This window comes from Protopterus annectens, chromosome 11.part0, assembly GCF_019279795.1.
Source record: "Protopterus annectens isolate FY-2018-M chromosome 11.part0, PAN1.0, whole genome shotgun sequence".
In the NCBI taxonomy this organism is placed as follows: Eukaryota; Metazoa; Chordata; order Ceratodontiformes; family Protopteridae; genus Protopterus; species Protopterus annectens.
In genome coordinates this window covers 1111318259-1111336814 of record NC_056745.1, presented here as the reverse complement: position 1 = coordinate 1111336814, position 18556 = coordinate 1111318259, and the positions used below count along the sequence as shown (strand labels likewise).

The following is an 18556-nucleotide window of genomic DNA, read 5'->3' as shown; positions in this document are numbered from 1 at the left end:
AATAATGACGCATATTTTAGTTTCAGACTTTACATTCTTCTGAAATGCATGCTAACATAAAACCAGTTAGGCTAGCAAGTGTCTACGTTTATAAAGGCAGTACTTAAATTCTTTCCCTCCCTATATTTGGGAGATGGCCCCCATTATATTACGCTTTGTTCAGATTTTGTGCGTCAACACATTGAGAGGTATGTGTCGCTGTTAACAACTACAACTGCATGATAAACGTAAAGGTTCTAGGTTTGTACCTGTCTTAGCTCAGTTACCGCAATCCACTGTCTTCCGACATTACATATCAAAAGAAATCACATTTTGAAAAATACATATCTGCAGACCATGCAAAAGCATGACCTTTATCGAAATAAGTCGTAACTACAGATACTCACACCAAACCCCTTACTTTAAGAACACTGTTCAACAGTAAAGACTCATTTAGAAGCAGAATGAAATGTAAAATTCCTTGGCATATATGGAGTGGCACCACAAATAAATACTGGACGTGAAACAGCAATAATTAAAACGAAATGCAAGTAAACAAATCTGCCATGTGGGTTGCGGCAGAGGACTACAAATACTTTAGGTGTATGTTGCTGTATATAATACATAACGCCGCAGCGCGCAGATTCAACTACACTCTTTCCCATATTCTATTTGGCGACGTTTAGTACGTCATGTTTACTCATAGTAAGACTAGCAATTACAGGGAAACATAGAGTAGTGGGCGGGCTTTGGGCGGTTCTTGCTACTGCGCATCGGGGGTAATATAAAACCGGTGAGTGTGCACCTCGAGATATTACCTACAACGTTCGTCACATTATAGCGGTTTCTGTTCAAACTCATTTCTGGATTTGGCAAATTGCCGGTACCAAGTTTAAAAACTTGGAATCTCTACGATGCATGCAAAACAAAATCTCGCACCCACCTTCCACGTGCCAAGCCCCAAAATAGGCATCTTGGCTCCGGTATTGAGTACCAAGTAAGTAGCCATATCACCAAGCAAGTACAACAGACTGACGAGCACAAAACTTTCCAGATGCAAACTCACTTGACCTTGCATGCGGAAACAGGCTCCAATCCCATTGGTCTGCTCTCTTGTTAAATAATTGCACATGCAGTGGCTGTCGTCATGTACAGTGTATGCTGCCGCACCAAGTTCAAGTGCTGGTTTGCCACCCAAAGCAGACAGAACTACTCTACGAGCATAATTATGTGTCTGTGAGCGTGTTCTTTGCAAAAATGTATTTTCAATCTGTCATATAAATCCGGGAAAAGCTGCCACTAGGGACATGTTTAAAATATTGTGGTTACAAAACGTATCACCCCAACATTTATGGGTAGGTTGGGCAGGGCTTCAATGATTAGCAAGAGCTGCTGTCAAACTACTAAAAGGACCTCGTGTTCAGAAGCTGTTAAAACTGCATTATTCCTCACACAGAGAAGAGGTTGCATTAAATAAAACCCATTATTTATTTGAATAGAACTGTGCGCACTACTGGAAAAAGCCCCACGGTGCATACCTCTTAACTGTACATATTTTTGCAGAATGTCCAGTTTTTGGCCTCATGTGTTTGGTCCATTTTTCATAAAATTGTGGTTTTCTGGCAAATTAGTGGTGAGCCGTCAAAGACTGAAGTTCTAAAATAATGACAGACATTTGAGTTTCAGACTTCATATCCTTCAGAAAATTCAAGTTAATGCAAAAACATGTTATTCTATAAACTTTCTAAGTTTGTAACAACAATATTTAAAAATTGTCCCTATTTTTGGGCCTCTGTCCCCGTTTTACTTACGGCTTTGTCGGGATTATTTGCTCTAAGACGTTGAGAGGTATGCCCGCGGGCACGATCTGTTAGAACACATAAAGGAGGTTAAAGGAAGCTACGTTACATTAAAATCATTTACTGTTTCAATTGAACTTGAGTATCACACAAGTAGATTAAAACAAAAACGTTTTAATTCAGTCTTCTAGAATTATGTTACTTCTTGAGAAAAAAAGAGACGCCCTTCAGTTGAACAGCACCATTTCATTTATGTGAAGTAACAGCAAGCAAATTAAAATTCATCGCATTATAGCGGTTTCTGTTCAAACTCATTTATGGATTTGGCAGCAGTATGCACAAATATAATACAAATGTAGTCTGCATTGCAGCGCTTTCACTTAACATTCAATGGAACACTGCTATTTATCGAAGAATATGAATTCATCTAGATAGGATGATATCTTGCGAACTCGGTTACCATTCATCTGCTTAAAACGTGTTTCAGCTCAGCTCTCGCCCACATCCCTTCCTCTGCGTTATGCGATGCCTGTGTGAGGTTCTACAAAGTTGTCAGTAAGGGATGCTAAGCTGCTATATGCTCCGCAATCACATATATATATATATATATATATATATATATTGTACTTTGTAGTAACACATACGCAGTGATGATTGGAATGAGAGTTTCAGTATCCCTGACACTCTCAAAACACAGGTATTCCGGATTAATTTCCCTTCCATACAGACCAAAAACAACCATCTGTATTTGCTTGCATCTCTCCCTTATTAAATCTAGTTTTCACAAACGTTTTCCTTTATTTCAACTACTCTTCTAGGCCCACAGAAAAGCAGAGATTCCATAAGCAACTTCCAGTTGCTGCATACATTACCCACATACCTCTCAACTGTCCAAATTTTAGCCTTGAATTTTTGGTCTGCTCCTCATAAAATGTGTTTTTTCTGGCAAATCACTGAGGGTTGAAGTCACTAAATAATGACATACATTTGAGTTTTAGTTGCCATATTCTTCAGAAAATGCATACTAACACAAGTCATGTTATTCTAACAACTTTCTAAGTTTATAAGAGCAGTATTTAAAATCTGTCCTGATTTTGAGCCTTTGCCCCTGAATTATTTTAGACTTTATCCAAATTTCTTTTACTAAGAATTTGAGAGATATGATAACGCAGGCGGTGGTACCAGAACATAACTCTGTTTGGAGACGTACCCAGTTACTTAGCCGTCTTTATTTCTAGCGTTTGTCCATTTAAAGACCGGTGGCATCATAATAGTCAGTAGGACACAGCTTCTCTACAAAAAAAAAAAAAAAAAAGTGGCAGTGGATATCTCCTGGCTGCCTGCCAGTATTTGGCACAGCATTTCCACTGCACAGAATTCCTCTTTGGATAGAAACTACTCTCATGACCACGCCGATGACAATTCCCGGTTGTCAAAATCCCAAAGTTTTCAAAGAAGATGACTGTGTTAAATACTATTTCAGTTGCATTGCAGAGACCCCAGAGTAAGGCATTGTTTCTTGAAATATTAAGGCCAACCTTACCAGAGGATAACATGGATTAAATGTGGTCCGTGCTGCCCTCATTTTTACACCTTGTAGGAAGACATAAACAATGGCAAGTTTGCAAGAGTAATGGTTAACTGTGGGCTTTTCATTTCTTTTTTCTTATAGCATTTTTTAAAGAAAGATAAGAGACTACTAGTGTTTTTCAATGTGTCATAGTTGCTAATAGTGCGCTTTTGATTAGAATTTTAAATTGTGCTTATTGTATTTGTAAAATAAATATTAGAGGCATCTGAGGTGCTAATTGTGTTTTACAAGGTGGGATAGTTATGTGCGCTTTTCATTTTTGAATTACAAGTGCTAATACAGGTAAATACTAGTGCTAATAGCACACTTATCAATTCAAAATGCTATGATTTTATTTCTTGCAATTGTTTATACTTTTTTATTCCCATTATAACTGCATCTGAAAGCCAACCCACCGCTGGCATCCAGAAACGCCTGGCTGTCACTCAGTCCATTTATTCATTAGATGATTCAAGGGATGGAGGGGGGTTGCTATTGCACATCCAGTATGGTAGGTCTTCCAGATATAACCCCTAGTAGTAATTTGGTTCAGGGGGAAAGGTTGCATTAATTAGCATGCATTTTCTGAAGTTAAAGCACATCGTCAGCTATTGTTACTCCATTATGTTTGACGGTGATCAACCAAGTTTTCTCAAAAACAAAAAAGGAGGGAGCGAAATTCTGTGCCAAAATTGGTGATGCCCCTAAGAAATATGGTATTTCAAAAGTATACTTAGGAGAGTATGTATCTATGGACTGGCATTCCACCGACTGGTCTTGTTTAGCAACGTGTTTATTTTTGATAATATCTGGCATGTCTTCATGACAGGCCTTAATTGCATTTATAGGATTAGAAGAATTCCAAGCTATAAAGCTCAATAACTTGTCTGCGGCTGCATAGTTATTGCAGCACTTGATCTCCTAAAGTAAGGAAATGGGAAAAACATGTAGCAATTAAAACAGAGTGCTACGGATCAAATAATTCACCGAGCCTGGAGAGTCCTACAGACACGCGAGGGAAGGAAGGACAGTGAAATCGCGTTTTTTTTTGTCCTGGTGTTTTGAATACAGAGTCGCCAAGCTGCATTTACGTCGTATTATGAGAGAGGGACACACTTGACAAGAGGTAAAGAAAGTAGAGGTATAGTCGGTGAATTCCAGTTTGTACTCACAGGTGCTTATTGATGCCCTCAATCAACCTGGAATTAAAAAAAAAATGGTCATATCACTGAAGCTGTTGCCCACTCCACAACATACTTCTCAACTTTCCATCCGCAAAATGAGGATCACTAGCCCTCATAATGTGGAACACATGGGCAAAACGTGAAACACATACTAACGGCTTACTAACAACTTCAGCTATGAAGGTCATAGGATGGTTATGGTTTACTTCGAAAAAATAACTTTTAGTGAATTAATATGATTCATTTCTATTTATCATGAATATCAGTTAAACATTCCTAACACTAAATTGTGACAGACCCTTTTAATGTGGAACTGCGAGGAACATTAACCTTTTAAGACCCCGAACGAGGTACATTTCTGGTAATGAGGAACACTTGAGAAATATGCCCCACAAACTTTAATGTGTAAAAATTTCAGCTGCTCTGCCAAAAACTATTACATGTATTGGTCTTGGATTTGCCATCCTCTTTGCAAGCAAGCTGTATTGTTTTTTGTTTGTTTATTTATTTGCTATTTGTTAACCAGGTTGGTCTGGTTGGGCAGATGCCCTTTTTCAGCAGAGACCCAAGGAGAAAAGCTCCATAACATCAGTGAATTTTTTTTACATACAATTAAGTATTTAAGCATACAATCATATACATATAGCACAAAATAGATTCATTTTATGCAATGTTTGAAGAGAAAGAAAAACTGAACATATTTATAAACTGTTATGTGTCATACAATCACAGGTTCATCATGCACTATATACACGTGTTAGGGGCATAAACATAGATGGCTATAGACATAATATGGGTTGATAAAGCCCATAATCAGAAAAAAGTACTCCTTAGAGTTCCGACTAGAGTATGCCTGGCTACACCCTTGCAAGGAAGGAAACCAGGCAGCGAGAGCAGGTAGGGGTAGGACGTGCCCACCGTGGAGCGTCGGGGATACTAGCTAGGCTTGGATAGGTTCATTGTAGGCTAAGAGGGTGTTGTTTGTGGGCAAGTTCAGCCCCCCGGACAAAAAAAAGGGGGGGGGGGGTCCAGATGGGAGCACAACTGAGTGCAGTTTGAAAACCCGTCGGACACCGCACTTCATTGAGACTAAGCAACTGTAACTTGAAGACAATACAGAGAGGTAAGTTATGTAAGCTAGGAAAGGGAGTTGACTTCATTGTGTCTGACACACAGAATGTATTCTGCTGAATAACATGTCATTGATGCTTGTTTTACTAACTGCACAGTGCATGTTTATGCTATACCTAAGTACCTAAAACTAAATTATTTGTTGCTGTGCGGAGGGCCGTTAACGGGAAGCAATGTGTGTATCTGTTATTTTAACGACTGCACGTCTGATGGATCCCTGGGTAACGGGGAGATAGTGTGAGCGTGTGTGGCATTAATCACTGGCTGTAATCCTCAAGTAATTCTTACCGGGAAATCAGATTTATGAGTGACTGACCAATAGGGTTACCACCTGTCCCACTTTGCAAGGGACAGTCCCTCTTTGGGCAGTTGTGTCCTGCAAAAGAATTGTAAAAAGGGCAAATGTCCTGAGATTTTAGGACACAATTATTTCCTATATCTTATGTAATAGTTGCATACAACAGTTATTCTGTATCTGAAACACTTAAATGTTATAAGAAACAGAAAAAAAGTAACTAAAATACTACAATAAGCTTTTATTTAGGCAAATAAGTGAAATTCTGTCATTTGTAATGGCAGTTTCTAGGTTTTGGCTTGCAAATTCTAACGTTTGTACCAAAAATGTCCCACTTTGGGCATCTGAAAAGGTGGCAACCATACTGAGCAAAAGTATGAAGCAAAACCGAGGACTATTAAGAGAAGTTATGTTTTGTTAGACTCCAGATTAATGGCAAATTTGTGCCCAGGTGAGCAAATTGGTTAGTCAGCCAGAGTACGAGGATTTTTTTTTCAAAATAAAGTGGGTGGTGCGCTATGCATGTTTAACCGAAACACTCAGTTACTTCTCTTGCTCTGTCGAGATGGATTTACCTGCTTCAGGTAAGTTCTCCCTAAGGAGATGTTATGGTTTTCAGAATTAGGTGTGCTGGATCTTGTCACTGCACCGTGACGAGGAATTCTCTGCAGCCGTTCCACCGTGCATCGCCATCACCCTTTGCACGGTTGCACCCATGAGGTGCAGCCCTTGTTGGGTTAGGTGGGCCTGTTTGGAAGGGGGTTCCTGCCTTGTGCCCTAGGGCTAGCTATCCTTCCAATGCCTATTTTAGTCTTTGTCCAGGTTTCTTGAGCTAAAGGGTAGGGAGGTACGGAGAGGCGCGTTTTGTGCTTCTGAGGTGTGCCGGTTAAAATTAAACAATTAAAAGGAAGATCGCAAAGTGAAAGTGGGTATTTTTAAACAGGCAATGATTGTTAATCTTATTTCTAATTAATACCTGTGCATGGCGACCATGACATTTGTTGATCTGTTTTGTGCACATTAATAAAAGAAGACACGGTGACTGTGTTAAGGATAAAGTGGCGGCCAAACTCAGAAGAGGTTTATTTTTTAAACCAATTTATTAGGTTTATATAAGCACGCTATCATTAGAGGCAACGTGTAGGTTATGTGACTAAACTGCAGTTTTGAAGAAGCTGATTTAGTAGATATATGTAATTATTTGAAACTAAGGGGAATGTCGGTGGTGGCGGGGGTAATAATCCCGTACTTCGGTCAATCTTCGTCTTTTGTTCCATATATTAAATGTATTCGTTGCCAAAGTAGGTAAAAGTCTAAACCCTAACATGATCGATATTTTGTTTAATTTTCCCGCCTGAGGAATCGGGTCGTATTAGTCTTTTAATAATTCTATAAATAAATTCCGCGGTAGTTCGAACAATGAGAGAAACGGATGTTATCTGACAGACGTACTCCACAGCACTCAAGAATCAAATTGAAAAAGTGATGGAAATATTGGGAACCCATGTTTTCCTGGGTAATCTCCAAGTGTAGTACCTGGCACTTGGTTCTGCGCAGCTTTGGGCTGACATGCTATCCTCTATGCTATACTCGCATGCCATATGCTCACAACACGTAATACACATGCTTGCTGCCACTCGCTGAAATAACTTCCACTAACCAAATGTCCCATAACTATTCGGCTGCCATTGCCCTACTAGAACCTTCTCTCTGACCATTAAACTCCCTTCCCATTCCCTAAACATATAACTAAGCAGGGGCCCCAGCAAGTAGTATCCACAGACAGACCTGCAGCTACAAGACAGGCCTATGTATCACACTATCACTGTGTTGAGCTGTACAGTAAACTAACAAGTCAGTAGTTGTGAGAATATTTAAGTCTTATCTGGAAATACCATATATTTCAAGTGACTGATGATATACATATACATAGCATGTTCTTCACCCTGTATGTGCCTAGTACATGATTGTGAGAATGATTTCAGTAATATTCAAATTTGTTGCCTGAGGTCTGTGAGAAACACTGCCCTCAGCTCAAAGGTTTGACTGTGATGAAAATTAAAGATGTAATATCCACACATAGCAGCTTTATGTACACACACACACACACACATTTGAGCAGGGCTGGTTTTAGAATGGGTGGGGACATATCTCAGCACCATTCAGCATGCACAGATAAAAATCAGTGATGTTTTTACACACACACACACACACACACACACACACACACACACACACACACACACACACACACACCACAGCAGTACTAGTTATGTACTATTTCAGCACCACACCAGATTAGTCATTGCTGTTTACAGAACTTCGTTCATACTTTTGCTTTTTAAATCATTCAGGATTACAAACAGTCAATTAATCTAGACATCTGATAGATGTTGATGCAAAATATGTTATTCTAGTAATCATATAACTCAAACTGCCTCCCTAAACCTAAATTCAATGGTCCCTCACCGTAGGACTCCCTTCACACTTTCTAAACCTAAAACTCGAATCACCCAAACCTAAAACTCCTTTCCCACTCCCTCCCCTAACCCCCCCCCCAAGACCCAGTGTAAGCAATGCTCCTTCCCTATGGCTGCTTGCATAAACTTATATTACAGTTCCAGTGTGAGGGGTGATCCCTCCCCATGGCTGTTTGCAAAAACTCATATTCGAATTTCAGTGCGAGTAGTGCTCCCTAACCATGGCTGCTTGTGCAAACTCATAGGTTCATATGTAGGTACTAGGCTATCAGCCCAATGGCCTAAGTAAGACTAGCCAACAAGGTTTCCTGGCTTACGCCGCCCAAGAAAGTTGATTTCCTGTGCCACAGTTGAGCAGAGCCACAGAACTGATCCCCATGGTGTATTTCCTATTTCCCATCCACTCATCAAGATTTTTCTTGAAGAGTGCTAATGAGGAACTTTGCTTGACATAGATGGGTAGCTTGTTCCAGAGTATGGAAAGTCTCTGGGACAGGAATCTATCCCTCCAGCATGTCCTGTTTATTGTGGTGACAAGGTTTAGGTCCCTAGAGCATGTAGCTCAGAGGGATTGGGATTTCTTTAGGTGCAGAATGTCCAACAGCTCAGGGTTTGACATAGCTTTATATGTTAGGCAGAGATCTCCTCGGAGTGGGCGATATGCTATGGAGTAAAGCTGGAGTTTTTGAGACAGTCAGTGTAGGGCATCTGTTTGAGGCCACTAATCCGCTTTGTGAAGTAGTTCTGAGGCCTTTGCAGCTGCTGAAGATGTCTTGTGAGGTACATTTCAAAAGGAGCATTGTACTCTATAATGGGTCTAATGAGTGTCGAGTAGAGGGGAACAATGACCTCTTTTTTCCTGGATGAGAACCCTTTTGTGATGAGGTGTGCCATGCAAAAGGACTTCCTGACTGCTGTGGCAATGTGATTATCAAAGGAGAGACTACTGTCCACCCAGGTCCCAATGTCTCTTATCACACATTCAGTGTTATGTAGACTGCTGCCTATGTGGTAGTTCATGGGTACAGAGTTTTTACCAAAGGGGATGACAATGCACTTTTTGGCATTAAGCTTGAGGCCATGGCTCTGACAGCAGGCATCTGTCTCAATGAGTCCCTTCTGTAGATGCCCACATCTTTTGGGGACTCGACAATGGCTCCTAGTTTGCAGTCATCTGCGAACTTCATTAGCCAGAGGTCTTCTGTGTTAGCCTGTACTTCAGAGAAGTAGATACCAAACAGGAGAGGTCTCAGGACTGAACCCTGTGGTACTCCACTTGTCACTGGTTTGAAGTCAGATTTGGAGTTTGCAACTTTTACAGTGTGGGTTCTGTCAGTGAGCCAGTTGGCAACCCATCTTGTGACATAGGGATTTATACCTAGTTTAGTGAGTTTATCTATAATTCCAGAATGGGAGTTTGTGTCGAAAAGTTCAAGCATGAGCAGCAGCTTACAAGGCCTAAAAGGTGTTTGGGTTGGTATATTTTAACTCTATATTTTTAACCCTGTTCAGGTGTATCACTTGAAGTCTATTGCCTCTAAAAAGAGAAAACAGTTTGAAGTTTTGAATGTATTTCAATCTGAATAATAATGCAAATAGCAGAAATAGTAGTAGCATTTCTTGTATTGGTTTAAAAATGTACAGTAAATGTATTATTTCGTTAATTTTCAGTTTGTTTTTACTACATTTACATTTTTTCATTTTATGCTTGTTACTGTAATTTTTTTTTGCTTAATTACTTTTTGTATATATATCATTGTATTTTACTGCTATCATGCAACCTTTCTTGCTTGGTGGTACTGTGGAATGTTTCTCCCCGGACCTCCACTGAAAAAGAGCTTTAGTTCAGTCAGACTATCTCAGCCAACAAATGTCAAATAAATAATAAATAAAAGCCATCTCTCACTTTGAATATGAATTATGTCTCTAAGATGAGTTTTGTAAAAGTTTACTACATAATTATGGAGAATTGCCGAAGCTACAAGCCTGAGTAAATACATGTATTCATTAATTCATTCATTTATTTTTGATAGAAGGTCATGACCTTAGCTATCTATTTTATAGTTACAGACTTGTCAGAACTTTGATATATGCTTCTTAGAAACTTTACTAATTTTAAGTTTTAGGGAACTAATTTTCAACCTGCCCTCTATGGGACCCCTTTATTAATATTTTTGAATAAAATAACCTTTACACCACATGAAATGTTGCACTATCTCACAGTTCCCTTATAAAAGATGTTTTCACATTCCAAGTGTAAACCCCTAGACTGCAAAATTATTCTTTGTCTGATGATGCAATAACACTGTCTTGTTTGTAGAATTTACAAGACAGAGTCAGTCCATATACCATCATTTCCTCACCAATAACCAACTTCATTGGGTTCCTCCTGTCTGCAGGAAGACAAGACAGATCAAACCCAGAATGAATTTACAGTCATGCATCTCACCATCAATGACTGCCCTAAATGGAAGCAAGGGTATCACTTAAAGCTTATCAGATGGCACCATCAGAGCATACTAAACAATTTGGTGAAATATTTAGAACTGCAATACTTAGTTACTTTTTCTTGAATACATGGTTCATACTTTGTGTTTAAGTGGAGATATTTTATTTTACAACAATGTATCATTTCATTTCTTATGTGTTACCTAAACTAGCTGATTTAAACATTAATGTACCTAACATACAGGTGCCAGTTTATAAGTATGATGAGGTGCTTACAGCTGTGAATTGTACAGATAGCCTATCTCTGTCCAGTGCATGTCCTTGTCCACCTTATTGCTTACACAATTTGCCTAGGGAATAGATAGATGTATCTAAGCATGGTCCATGATAAATTGCAGGTGTCACCAAGGATGGAAATGCTATTCGGTACTGAATCTGAATGTTTATTGCTCTTCTTATCCTGTCAAGAAAGCAGATAACAGACGGAACAAAGGAAAGAACCGAGTGCAAGCAGAAGGCATGAGAGACGTGGTGGTTTATATTATAAACCAGGGACACTGTGTATGTTAATTACAAAATCACAGGGGTGGGGATAGGTTGTCACAATAAATATATTTTCAGCTTCACTGTGCTAAAAGTTTTTCTGTTCAGCCATGATTTTTTGACTGAAGTGATAGATGGCAAGCAAAAATGTTAGCAACATAATGCAAGTACTGCTTCTTGCCCTTTTATTAGTGTAAGCAAACAGTGACATCTCTCAACTGGAAATTTATTAAACCATCTACAAAAAAACATGTGAGGATGTGTCATAAATGTAATGATGTGCTACTTTTACCTTTTTGCTGATGGGTTATCATTTTAAGTTTTCAAAACACTGTAGGCAGCCCTGTAGAACTAAACACCTCCTTCATTCATATAGCTGTAGAAACTCCTTTGGCTAAACATTTTTCAAATTTTCTGATACATGCATCCAGGCATGATCCTTAAAAAATCCTCACCAGTATACCTTGATGTAGGTTGTGGGTCAGTTTTCAGTGGACTTTTGGTTATATTTGACAGTCTTATATACAGTGGAACTGTGTAAGTACATATAATTTTAAGTTTACGTGTTCTGGTTCTTGACTGATGCTCATTAACCCCACTCTAGAAAGTAATTTTTAAAGAATGTGGTAAAATCTGACCACTCATATGAACTATGTCGACTGTGCCCAAGTTTGGGTCGCCAAGGCAAAATATGTGAACACAGAGGGCAAGACATATAGGATGGTTTGGCGGTGTACAAAGTTATGCCGGGACAGAGGTTGGTTATTGTACCTGGTATTTAGTGGATGGTAAAGAATACTAACTGTTGCTGCTGGTCATTTCTTGAAGTTGGTGTTGCTTCAGGAAGTAGACCAGTGCTTAATTTGTTTTACAGGACGCAATCCAACATGAACCAAGAGTTTGAGCGAAAACTCCGGACCCTGCTGATGATGAAGGGCCGTGAATGGTTTGATGGGATCTTTAAGCAGCAGGACCAAAGCTCTGAAAGATCTCAGGTGACATCATATGCAACTGAAATTTCAAGGCAAGCTGAGTTGCAGATAAAAGTGGAACCAAGTGATGACCATGATGTCCAAATAATAGAACCTAGCCATGTGCAAATGGAATCCTTGACAGGAAGGACAAGAAAGCGCCAGAGATCAGCTCATGAAATGGAAGAACAGATGGACTCAAGAAGGGCAAAAAGGAGCAGAAGACATGCTCATCAGCTGGTGGAGCAGCTTACCTCAGGTATGGATGGGAATGATTTCATGTCATTAAAGAGTGTGTGGAGAGCAGTGGTTTGGGATTGTCCCATAATAAGGTAGAAAAAAGCAAATGAAAGGACAGTGTATGTAGAAAAAGGGGCAGCTGGACAAATCAATAGGCTGATGACTGAGAAGTTCTGAAAATAACAGTGGCTACAGGGCATTGAGAGAGCTTAAGGTTAGGATTACCAGAATAGGGGGGCTTAATATGGCACAGTATTTAGTTGTGGGTGATAATATATCCAGTCGGCTAGCAACAACATTACAATGGATGGCAAACCTGATGAAATGAAATGGGACCTTAGCATTCTATTAGTTTTGTTCTAGGGATACCTGACTGGACCATGTCCATATACAGTGTATTACACTGGAATTTCAGGGTTCAGCCCCCTGTGAGGACCTGTGTACAAAGTAATTGGTGAGTGGTGTCACATAAGTGACTTCTCAGTGTAGCCCTAAAATTTTATTGGTGACAGTGCCACAAAGTTTTTCCCTTATGGACAATAGTAAGAAACAGATAATAAAAATATAGTTAACACATGACTTTTCCTTGTTAAAGCAAGTCTAGAAAGGCATGGCAAGAAATAAAAGACTGACACTGACATGGAAAGGTGAATAGCAACAGGGCAATTGAAGTGGACATTACTCTGAAGAACCAACAGAACTGTGCAACCCTCTTCAAAAACATTTGTTTGCGTAAGGCAGAATGTGTGTGGAGCTATTTATACAGTTTATGATGAGGGTCTGGTGACTGTGAGAAAGCTGCTGCAGTGCAGAGTACAGGAGATGATGATAGCTGTGGCCAGAGACAACATGGGCACAGCTGCACTTTAAATTAGTAGGGACTCTTGGTTTGGAAGGGAGCATTTTAGAGTTTGTTTTTTTCATTGAGACAGGGGTCTCTAGGTATGCAAGTCTGTACAGGCAAACATTGTCACTCTGGCATCTTTTACGGTAGAAAAGTCTTGTATCTTAGTGATTTATTAATGCCAGTGGCCGATAATTCCACAATGACTGCAATGTACATCTGGTTTATGGAAAGCCTTGCTCATTTCATATGTGTTTTTAGGAGATTAATAGCATGGAGGAAAGAGCACAGTTTAGTTTGTCATATTTAGAAGCATTGCCTTTACTGGCACCAGTAACAACAATTGTTTTAATTCTATGGTTTCAAAAACAGTCGTATATTTCACAAATAATAACTTTAATAATTATGATTTGGAAAGTTAGTGAAGAAAAATAGTTGCAGGCAGAACATGGACCTTCATGGCGGCCCATGTGAGAATTTCAGGGCAGTTGCAGTTTGTTAGGGTCATAAAATGTCTGACGGAGGTCTGGCTGATAAACCAAAACTATTTTCTCAAGGGGAGTAGTATCAACTGTTTAAGGGATTGGAAAGAGGTTTCGATGATTTTGAAAGAAGATCCCCTTGACTTATTTCTTACTTGTCAGGGCAGTGAGGCTAGATCAGGGGGCAGCTAAATGCACATGAAAGAAAGAAGATTTTAGTGAAAGGGTTATCTTGTGACTGTGCTTCTGGGTTGCTCTTGCAAATGGACAGTTTGTCTAGTGGTCTTACCCAGTCAGCAAATAGCTAAAATAAAAAAAAAATCCAAACAAAGCCCTGAGTCTAACCCTAAAACTCCCATCCAGTACCCAAACCTAACCTGAATCCTCACATTCTAACACAAACACCTCCCGCATGCTCTCTAACCTTATATTCCCTTATTGCTCCCTAAACCTAAAACTCTGTTACACTGCCTAATCCCAAAGTCCCAGATCACTTCCTAAACGTAAAACTCCATTCCTGCTCCCTAACTCTAAACTCATGTCCTACTCTCTAACCCTAAAACTCTTCTGTCTGCTCATGTCCTACTCTCTAACCCTAAAACTCTTCCGTCTGCTCACCAGACCTAAACCCTACTACTGATTGCTGCTTAAAATGCTAAGCCAGAATAACGACTCTCCTCCCACTTGCTCACGAGTACGGCTGCACTTATCTTGCACAAACTTGGCTATGTTTTCACATAAGGTGCAGCAACTCCTCTCTCTCCATATGGCTGCCACACCTCATCAGAAAATGTAGTCAAGTTCTAGCACAAAGCAGCAGCCTATGCAAGCTACAAGATACCCGAGTCCCTAGCTGCAAAAGCTCCTAGAACTCAGGTGCTTGTGGAAGAGACATACAAAGCATCAGGGTGAGCTTTAGTAGATGGTGGTCAACTATAATGGATAGGATATCAGTGGAGGATTGTTAGTTGAGTTAGTTCAGAGGGTGAGGGGGTGATATAAGGGATGAGGGTAGTGGTGGAAGAGTTGTGGAGTGGCAGGATTGGATAGAGTAGGGGGTGTCTAATGGAGTTAGAGTAATGTGTGGTAGGGAAATGCAGATTTGTACAGGGAGCAGGTGTTTGGTTAGCTTATGCCACTAAGGGATTGGTAAAGCACACGCAGATGGCTGCTCTTGTCTTAGATGGGTGAGGAGTTCTTTTAGGACAGTGGTGCACAATGTCCGGCCCGCAACACAATGCTATCCAGCCCCCAGAAAGTAACCAAAATGCCACGGAAGTAACTACGGTTGCCACTGATGAGTGTGTTCGAAATGTAATCACATTTAATGTGAATACTGTGACTCATTTTACTAACATACTGTTTAGTGTAGTGAAGTCTATGTTGCAGTTTACGGCTGTCTTAAATAAAAATGGCAATCACCTTGTTAACTCATAACAGCTTACTATGTTTTGAGGTGGCCCACAGATGCATTAAGAATTCATGTAGTGGCCCTTCCCACAAAATGGTTGTGCACCACTGTTTTAGGAGAACTTAATTTTTGGTGTGAATAATTCAGTTGGATTTCTGAATTGTGGGTATTCCTATGCAAATAACATATATTTTCCATGAGAGGAGGGTTTCTTTGAAAACTTTTTTTTTTTGTTGCCAAATAACTTTCAGTATCCTCTTTTTGTCTAGGCTAAGCTTTTCAGCTAGCACTCTTCTTAAAGAAGCAGAGTACATCTGGAAAGAATTCACCTCACAATGGATGTCCACAGGCAGCTTGAATATTGTATGAAAAGGATAGCTATATGGACAACTCTTCTGTGTTATGAAATGGAAACCAGGCAGTCTCTTAAGTAAAAAAAACTTTTCAAATAGTTGGGAAAGTGCACTGCTTTTATATCTAACTCATGCCTTTTTATTAAGGCTAAATATGTGCATGCTTTTACTTTACTGTTGTGATCTATTTATTCTTCCCATTATTTGGTGGATGAGCATGTGTGCATTGTCTTTCCTTTTCATTTTATCTTCTTTGGATGAAAACTGAACTGAATTGCAGAATTGTACAGGGATGAGGATTTAATTTGAAACGTTAGAATGACTGGTATTGCTATAGACTTTTTTTGGGAAGGGGGTTCTTAATGCTTTGGCTTTTATAAAAACAAAAAGTGGCTGCATCTGACTGTTAGTTACCATGTATAACAATACTATAGCATGACTGCGTGTAATCTGAAGCTGTATGTATGTATAATAGGCAAGGAGATATACAAATATCCATAAATATACGCATGGAGACTAATTGTACATAGATAGGAAAAATATTTAGTACAAGCAGATACCATGAGGTGTGGAAGTTTGTACTAAAAATTATGGTCGTGGTGCAAAGGCAGTAAGGTTTAACAAAATCAAGCTGGCCTATGCCCATTAGATATTTCTCTGAACAATGTGGGATATGATTTGCAGAAATCAGTTATACTAGTTGTTCTATATTATGGAAGAGGATTTGATCACTACAGTTTGGCTGCACAGTCAACCTCAGAAAGAAAGAAATAAAAACAGGTGAGGAACTGTGTTCAGCCTTGATTCATGTGGATTTACAAATGCCCTGGGAAAAGTGTCTGGTTAGCTTAAATTCCAGGCTTTACAGGTAATAAAGTGCAGTTCTAGTTCTTATTTAACATTCAGTGACATTGATAATGCCACTGTGGGTAGTAAGATATTATCAATGAGCATTACAAAGTTTAGTCATCTGTTGTATGGTGTCTGCAGACAAGCCAGGACTCCTGGACAGCAAGTCCAGAAGGAAGACCATGTTGGAAAAGTGTTAGCAGAAAGTCCAGTACTTAGTATCTGCAAACAAATACTAACTGTTGCTTCTGGTTATTCCATAGGGTCAGAATTGCTTCAGGAAGCAGATCATTTTTTTAATTTGTTTCACTGGATACAATCCAAGATGAGCCAAGAATTTGAAAGACATCTTCAGGTCCTACTGAAGGAGAAGGGCCGTGCATGGTTTGAAGAGCTCTTTCAGCAACAGAACTCAGCCATAGAGGGAGGTCATATGGCAGCTTCTACGACTGGAATCTCAAAGCAAACTGAACTACAGGTGACAAATGATGAGCCTAGCCTCCAAAACACACAACTTATCTGGGCACCAGAGGGGACCTGGTCAGCAAGAACAGACTGGCAGAGAACATCCCGAGAACTGGTGGAAAGAATGGTCACAGGTATGGATGTGCTTGATTGTTTGCCATTTGTGGAATTAGGGTAACAGGAACTAGTGCAAAACCATACCTTGGGGTGACAGATAAACAAAAACAAGCTCTAGGGATTATGGCAGTCTATGGAAGAAGCATAAACTGAGGTGGGTATGAGTTAGTAGGACAGACACTGGGACTACTGGACGTGGTGAGGTATGAAGCTTAAGCTTACCAGAATGAAGTAGCTTGATGTGACACTCTGCCAGGCAGTGTGTGATCAGAGACCCAGTAATTATGTAGGCCTTAGTTGTAAGAAATCAGCTGGAAGTAACATTACAGTGTATGGCAAATGTGCTAAGTTAGAATAGGACCACAGAATTTTGGTGAATTGGTTGTCTGGTTAGGTCAAGCCCATTTGTAATGCATTATGCTTGGAATCTAGGGTTCACCTCTTTTATGGAACTCAGATGAAGAGTGAATCAATGTGTAACACGAGTGACTTCCTTAGATAACTGAACTTAATTGTTTGGCAGAATAAGGGCATCAATAAATAGGCCTAGTTAGTAGAAGGGACAAGGTGAGGAAGATAAAATGTAACATTGATGAAGAGCAACAGAGGAAGGCCTTAGCCTAAAGAGCAGGGGAGGACTGGCAGAGCTTTATTTGTGTGTTTGGACAGGTGTACATAAAGCAGGTAATTTATGAAATTGTAAGATTGAAAAATTGGGAGGTGCAGAATAATAAGTGCAGGAAGTGTTGGCATCTGTTCCTTACAAGGCAAAGGTAAGGTTGAATTATGTATTTACAGATAACTGGGTGAATCCAGGCATTCATTTAGATAGAAAATTCTCATAGCCCAAGCGGACTGCAGGTGAAAGACTTTAGATTTGGAGGAGATGCCTTGCCTAACATAAATAACAAAGTTGGCTAAATATAATGGCTTCATAAGTGCGTAGATAGAGCAACAGCAAAATTCTCAGAATAGACGTCCTTATATTCACTGCTGTTGTATTCTTAACATGGGATTCCCTACCATGGAAGCCCGGTGTGTGGCCAGTCTATCAAAGCCTATTGTTACTTTAAGGCATGTCGAATGTCACTCAAACGCTCCTCACATAGTGTGGAGCATAAAGGTGACGTTCAGGTGTACCATCCTCAGAACTTCTTTGTTAACAATTGAAATGCTTTTTCTAACCATCAGTCTGTTTGCCTATGATCATTTTCTGCTAGTTTTGAATGCATTTTCAGTTCTCTGCTTTGCTGTTTGGCCTTTCTATTGCCCCAAGGTTCTTCACCAAATACCTTGCTCCTGTGATTGCTTTTTTCAGGCTTCAAGGGATCCAAATATTTCTTTACTGGATGACCTGATGATTCAGACACCCTCTTCAGAGATCCTTTTGCAAAA

The 18556-nt window shown here is 39.7% G+C and overlaps 1 protein-coding gene across 1 annotated transcript in view; it reads right to left on the bottom strand.

Moving 5' to 3' along the window:
• The window catches only part of LOC122815717 (aldo-keto reductase family 1 member B1-like), a 333761-nt gene extending 332716 nt beyond the window's left edge, over positions 1–1045 (bottom strand). The window contains exon 1 of the mRNA XM_044088465.1: positions 923–1045. Coding sequence (XP_043944400.1) covers positions 923–988 — 66 coding nt within the window. The 5' untranslated portion in view covers positions 989–1045. The remainder of the gene's footprint in view (positions 1–922) is intronic.
• Positions 1046–18556: the final 17511 nt, after the last annotated feature.